Source organism: Centruroides sculpturatus, unplaced genomic scaffold, assembly GCF_000671375.1.
Source record: "Centruroides sculpturatus isolate CEXI.00-Female unplaced genomic scaffold, Cexi_2.0 scaffold23, whole genome shotgun sequence".
Classification (NCBI taxonomy): Eukaryota; Metazoa; Arthropoda; class Arachnida; order Scorpiones; family Buthidae; genus Centruroides; species Centruroides sculpturatus.
In genome coordinates, this window is record NW_019384313.1 from 308,660 (window position 1) to 316,780 (window position 8,121).

The 8,121-nt window shown below is 26.1% G+C and overlaps 1 protein-coding gene across 1 annotated transcript; it reads left to right on the top strand.

The window, feature by feature from the left end:
- Window positions 1-3,317: 3,317 nt before the first annotated feature.
- LOC111622568 lies at window positions 3,318-3,701 on the top strand. Its single transcript, XM_023364981.1, has one exon. It carries the CDS (start codon window positions 3,318-3,320, stop codon window positions 3,699-3,701), a length of 384 nt encoding a protein of 127 aa, XP_023220749.1.
- Window positions 3,702-8,121: the final 4,420 nt, after the last annotated feature.

Consider the following 8,121-nt stretch of genomic DNA (forward strand, 5'->3'; position numbering starts at 1 on the left):
ATTATATAATTTATAAATCATAGCAATATTTGCACCCTGGAAGAAACAATACATTTGATTTTCTTCTGTGATGAAATTTAATTGTTTCAAATCCATTTTAATTCTTAGATCGTAGCCTGTTTTACATTCGCAGAAAACGTGATATTTTGTAAATAATTCCTGACATCTTGGGCAATTACTTTTGGAAATTTCATATATTCTATTATTAATTAAAATCATATTGCTATTTAATCTTAGTTGAATGAAAAACTTCTTGACTGTAAACGACATATTAGATAGTATATAATTGTTATTGAAAGGGTNGGCCTCCCACGCCCCTTCTTTTGCATATCTGTGTGGCCGCCACGTTGAGGAGATCTAGGCAGAGGTCCTGGATTAGGTTCTATACCAGAAATAAGTAATAGGTATACTATTACCAGCCAAGAAGAATATTTGTTATACTTCCGCTTAAATTGAGGTAATATTTCCCTCCAAAAGTGAATCATTATCACAATATGTTGTATCAACTCTTCTCCTGAGATTATCGCGCCAACACCTTCGACAGTCGAGACACTCCCCTCCATAAATATGATAAGAATAATAATGAATGTCAACAAAAATTCATGACTCGTAGTATTTACTCGTAGTAACGCGAGTCCGATGGTGAAAATTTTTAGGAAAAACTTATAAAAATTTAATGCAATAATAAAATCATAAAAGTTAAAACATTGCACGTGGGTAAAATCCTAAAACATCCCTCACATACAATTAATTAATAGCATTTATAAATAACGATATTGGAATAAATTTATATACAAAAACTTCTAAAAATAAAATTTTAAATTAAAAAAAAATATATATATTCTAAAAATATTCTTTAAAAGTTTTGAAATATTTTGCCAATATGTTTGCGAAAATCTTCAATACAGACTTTTCTGTATTGTCATCATTTTAAAAATGTATTATACAGTATATATATATATATATATTTTTTTTTTTCAGGATATTTCTTAACATCTGATCTTTCATTGAATAAGTAACTACATGTAATCGAAGAATTTCTAAGTATTGAATTCCAGAAAAGTTTCATGAAATAAAATTTTCTTTTCTCATAAAATTGTATTGCTTACTAACAATTGTTTACACTGCATTTTCTTGTAAAATATTTATTCTTTTGTATGTTAACGAGTTTAAAAGTCATTATTAAAATTAATTTTTATTTTATTTAGACGATACCTATTTTTATTTAAATTATAGCAAAGAGTTTTAAAATAATCTAGAAAACAGCAAAATGTTTGCATCTAATATGTTAATACCAAAAAATTAATTGTGTAATCATTAAATTAAAGTATTAATTCTAATTAAAATGCAGTTTAGATAATATTTGTAATGTTCTGGTAGATTATAGGTTTTCATTTTTCGATTGTTCATTTAATCTGCTTCAAATAGTTTTCAGGTTTAATGAATTTATTTTTGTTTTTCTATAAAAGTAAAATCAAATATATATTACAGAAATTTTAAAGTAATCAAAATTCCATTATTATTCAAAATTAATAATTTCACTTATATTAATGAGATTTAAACATTAGGAATAAGCTCATATTATCATTCGGTGCAGCATTCTGTTAACTATTCAAATAATCTCATTTAGAATTTCTAATCTTTAATGCATTTTACGATAATCCTTTATAAGCAATCGAATGCTTAATTAAATATTTTAATAGTAGCAAATATTTATTATGAATTGATTTAATATTAATGTTTAAGCTTACTATTTTTTCGGTTCTTCGAGAGATGCAACATTCCTTCATAGTTGTTTGAACTCATTAATATAGGAATTTTAAAATTTGTTTTTGAAAATAAAGATAAATTTTCTAATATACGAGCAATATTCAATCTTTTCTCATTTTAAAATTATATTCAGCTGCTGATTTTCTTTCCAAAAAGTAGGCATTTGAACTGTTGGCGAAATATATAATTTGTTCCGTATAAAACTGTATAAAATCTCTTGACTCAAAAATTATTTATAAATATATGTATAAATTTATATACCTAAAGGTTTACTTTTTAATACTTACAACTGCATTAAAATCACTGTAATATTATACTTAATTTACGTTACTTTTCAGCACAAAAACATAATTAAAATATAGTTAGAAAAATTAGAATTTCATTTCATAATCGTCTTAAATATAAAAATTTTAATAATTTTAATTTAAAAATAAAGATTTTATTTCTCATTAGTTAAGAATATACAGTACTAAGGAACGTTAAAAAACTTCTTTTAAAATTCTAAACAAATATTCATCAATATTTCCCTTTTGTTTTCTGGAAAATGTATCAAATTTCTTGGATCATTTATTGCAAATATGATAAGATGATAGTCATTAATCAAAAGCGATTTTACAAAGTAATAATTAATATTAAGAACGACAACAAGAAAAATGCTTGGAAGAATTTTATAAAGAACTATATAAAATAAATATACACATATAACCATATACACATATATACAAATACACACATATACACATATATATATATATATAAACATATAAAATAAATATCGCTGAAGATGAAAGTAAAAATATACCACGCAATTAATATAAGAATTTTACACGACTTAAAAGTTTTGAGCAATTTCTTTGATTGTTTCCCAAAAGTAAAATATTTGAGGAAATAAAAATCAAGAATATTAAATATTTTTAGAATATTAAACAATGTAATATACATAAGTAATATACATAAGTTTTATGCCTAATACTTTTAACGTTGATATTGTTTTTAAAACGCTGCACTAAATACCATACTATCATTTTCATTTCTTTGATATAAGATCGAATATTTTGATATATAAATATTTATTTAATTAAAAGTTAATTAATTTTATTCCCTCAATTTTATACAAAACAAAACTTTGATATGTCTTTGACACCGTGAGTAGAAACAACTATCGTGTATTGCAGTAATTACCGATCACGCCAATTTACGATGTTGTATCTATCGGCTTTTATAGATATCATAAAGCTTTTGATATTATGACAATGTTTTCTAATTACTTTATTTACACATTTTTAAATAAAACATGCAAAAAGTATTGGGACATCCTCCTCACAATGCTGAGCTGTAATTTTTAATCATATGTTTAATTTATTTAAAATACAGGGTGTCCCATAAGTCTTTCCCTAATTACAAACATGCAGAAGGCAGAAAATGTGACATATAGACACATATTTTTTATCTTGAATTGCAGGTAACATATTCAAGTTTTGTGTGTACGTACATACTCACTGTTATTACTTTGTTACAGAACAATCACAGCCAATACCTATCTTGATATGTTGCAGTTATTTGTTGTGCCACAAATTCAGGACATTCCGGACTTAATTTTCCAACAAGATGGTGCGCCTCCTTATTGGGGGGGGTTAGATGTTCGTGCCTGTTTGGATACAGCATTTCTGGGAAGATGGATCGCGCGTGGTGGTCTCATCAACTGGCCTCCGCGATCACCGGATATAACACCACTGGATGTCTTCCTTTGGGGTTATGTCAAGGACGAGGTTTACCAAACATTAGTGAACGACATCGCAGCATTATGGCGCAGAATTACTGACGTCATAACATCCATCCCTCACGATATGTTGACCAACACATGGGTGGAATTGGAATATCGCCTGGATATCCTTTTAGCAATGAAAGGAGCACACATCGAAATTTATTAATGAGTATGTATGTACACACAAAAATTTGAATATGTTACCTATAATTCAAGATAAAACATATGTGTCTTATTTTCTGCCTTCTGCATGTTTGTAATCAGGGAAAGACTTCTGGGACACCCTGTATATGCTCTCGAGTTTACTAATGTCATGCCCCTGTACATCATACTTTTCTTCATAACAGTGGAATAATGCCAGTCATCTATCTAATTCCGTTCTCTACGTTATGGAAGGACAAAGAGACAGAAGCCAGTGGGAATTTATAGGTCTGCGATTTTAAAATCGCATCCCAAAGAAATATAAGCATAATGATCAGGAGTCTTTAGACAATGCTCTTCATAATGCTCATAGCAAAACATGAAGTGAGACTAATAATTTTGGGAATTTTTTTATGGGTTTAGGAATTAATTTTCGTATTGTTTAAGTAAATATTAAAATAAATTTTACTTAAATTTTTTCATGTTACAATTACTAAATTCTTTAATCTATGGAAACATTTCTAAAATTTAATAAAAATTACGAATTTCTATAGTTAATTTAAGTAAGTTTACCAGAATATTTTAAACTATAATATCGAATGCCTAAATTATTTTTATTACACAGATGTATTTTATATAATTATAAATAAGAAATTTATATATTTTATAATTTATTTAAATTGTCTGTATTAAGTATTTTCATAATAAACCATAACGTTAATAAAATGTTACATATTTTAGATTAATTCATATATTTTAGTTCATAATCTTTTTAAATTTATGTTCTAATTATTTTTTTTACGAATTTTTCTATGTAGAAATTTCTCATGATTGAAAGGGATGATATTAAATTTCTTTAAACAATTCTAAAGTTTCATTTCTATGAATCAATTTTATATAGCATGATAAATATTTTTTATCATGCCATATAAAATGAAAGATACTTTGTATTGGTGGAATATTATATTATTGTGCTTTATTAAATCTGTGATAGCAATATTAAAACTATAGTTTCGACAAAATAAATATTGAGAAAGTTATACTTTGTATCGTTTCCTATCAATGTTTCAGGATATTATAAAGATTTAAGTTTAGATTTCAATCACAATCTTTTTCTATAGCACGATACAACATAAAAAAAGCAAGAAACAAAAGCAAAATTCAAATTGAAATATCTTAATTGAATCTGAATAAATCTTTGAGAATGACTTATAAATCACGATAGTTATAAAGTATCATTAAATTAATTAACATTAATGTTATTTATAATGGATTTCAGCAGTAGATTTTGACTTAAAGATTTTTATTTTGATGATCAACATAAAAAGTTCCAAGAACAAAAATTGAAATTATGTAAAAATTGAAGTCATTTGCTTAAAATTTTGAAAGTAATTGTGATTTTTGAACATATTTCTAATGTCCAGTGAAAGATTTTTATGTGATAATAAACAGATGTACAGTAGAGCGTCGTTTATCCGAATCAATTGGGGACTGGGGTGGTTCGGATAACTTATTTTTCGGATAACGAACCATGTACGAAAAAATATATTAATTTATCCCATGTTGAAATTTCTCTCTGTTGCGTGTCGCTTCGCGTTGAATTTTCGTCGATGTTAAGCCTAACGAAGACTATTGTATCGTTAAAAATTATTTTTTTATTTTGTACAAACAAACTAAATTTATTGAAAAATATAAAAACAATAAAAAATTATACTTCAGATGTTAATTTAGTATCAAAAACGTAAAATATTTGAGTAGCTCGAGAAATATCCGAAGATTGCAACGCCACAGCACTAGCAAAAATTTAAATTTGCCGACTGGAATGCTTTCGGATAACGGACGTTTCGGATAACCAGCTTTCGGATAAACGACGCTCTACTGTATTTCTATTAATTTTCGTCTCGAGTATTAAATAAATATGTTTGATATTAATATGTAAAACCGATGTAATAATATTAAGCGGTTTCTCAAATAATATCAAAACAAATAACAACACTTGAATTATATTTTCGTTTGTTCAATTGTCCAAGATCTGATAAAATGAGAATGCTGTGTATACTTTTTCATTTAGACTAATTTTCTTCAACAATTGTAAATTTTGTGCCTATCGAATATTTATAGCATAATTTAAAGCATTTATATTTGTTTAATAACTCAGTAAACAAGTTAAATCTACATAACTGAGTCTACCCGACATTCAGAGATGCTGTTCTAAGTATAACAAAAGGGAGATTCCCAGACAAAAGGGGCTATATATATATATATATACTGTACATATATGAGAAAACAAAAGAGTTGCACAGCTTTACCTGGTGACAACATGATTTAAATTTCAACAATATTATATTATTTTAAGCCTCTGTTTTCATCAAGTAGACAGTGCATTCTTATGTTCATCCTTGTATTTTCATCTTAGCAAATCAAACGAATGAAATAAATTAAAGTTCCAAAATTCTGTTTTTCTTCGAATCTAAAAGAAACCGTTTTAAATCGTTAAATGTTTTTATTTTTATCAATAATACCTAATAGAACTCACAAATTTAAATAAAATTTCGAATATATCGATTATTTAATATTCTAGGAAAGACAAGTTTCGATTCCACCCCAGACCATACATCAATTTTCGTCTGGATCTCTGTTTTTCTCACAAAATTTTTATGTATTTTAAGATTTAAACATTGATTGTTATACACTTATATGCTAATTTATCATTGTTTTATAGCGTAAATATAAATTGTTTTATAGCATAAATATAAATTGATCGATGTAAATATTATTTTTAAGTTAATGTTTAATTTAGTTTTATAAATAGAAATTTTTGTTTTTATTGTTTTTGTAACATTCTCTGCACTTATATAAAATATTCGTTATTATTTTATATTTTTAAATATTCTTTTTCATTGAGAATAATAATTTTAAAACGACAAATAATATAATTAATTTAAACATATATATAATAATAATTTAAAAATAAATAAATATATATTTATTTATTTTTAAAGTAGAAAATAAAATAATAAAATAGGTCATAATCTAATTTATAATAATAAAATATTTCTTATATTTACATAAAGTAGAGATTAAAAATAGGACTTTTAGTGGTGGGAACCATTGTTTGTTGGTTATTCTGTGTGCATTTTGGTTTAGGAAGAAAAAAATGGCCGCTGTTTAGAGGTTCCGTTATTGGAGGTTCGATTGTAGGCTACATAAAAACACTAGTTATTTCATTTCACGTCATAAATATTATTCAATTATCATGATGAAAACTTTCTGTTATCAGAAAACGAAGTTTGTCATGTACTCTAAGATTACATACAATATATGACAGACGGCTTAATTCGAGTAGACATGTCATAATCCCAAAGGAATAATAGAACGTCTGTTGACCAATGTCTATGTCATTTTAACTGTCATTCGATAATCGTTACTATAACAAACGTGGATTTTTTTTTATTTCTTATTCTTTTGTATATTCTTTTACTGTAACTAATGAAAATTTTTCACATATGTCAATAGAAAATCCACATAGAAATTTCTTATTGTAAAAAACATATACAGCATTGACTTATCTTTTATTTTTAAGTCTGTGTCATTTTTTAATTTCAATTTTTAGAGATAAGAACATAAAAATCCACGAAAGTATTGTAATCTCTTAATTTTGAATAATTTACACCATTCTTTCAACCTGTTTAGCATGAGAATAAAACTTTTATTTTCAAGAATATTGGAAATGAATGCAAGTGCAATCCCAAACATGTTATGAAGTTAGATTAAAATAGGTCGATAGAAGGGAAAAAACTAAAATTTATGTAAAAAAAAAACATAAGCAAATATAATTTGATAATATAAAATAGTCTTTTATTAATCTTGCAACTCAAAATTTATACACTTCTAATTAAGATAGAAGGTTGAAACTTTGAGTATATGACAATGCATTTTAATGGTGTTTTTAGAGGGTGGTCCATTGCCTCCATCCTCCTCGAAATCAGATAAACGTAACCAAATGAAAAATTTAATCATGATTTGTGTGCGTAAATGAACTGTAGTAATGTATATGGGAGAGATAACTGTACTCCACCATCCCACATTCCTAATCTTGAAATACGTGATCAATAAAAGCGTTTATTAAAATTTTTAAGATATATTAAAATTATTTATTTATTTATTTTAACATTTCTCATACCCATTGTGGATTCAGCCATTCCCACAAAGGTAAGACAAGGTGTTGAGGAACAGAGCCAGACATACCTAGTAAGACCACCCATAAAAACTTTTTCGGTTTTTCAACTTCCGTATACCATCCCGGGTCCCCCCAGAACATTTTTATAGAAAAAGTAGGCTGACTGCTTAACCGTTTCGACGATCCTAAATAACAAATAATGAATAATTAAAAATGTTTATTTACTTAATTTTTAAAATAATTATAAGTGAACAATATCATTTAT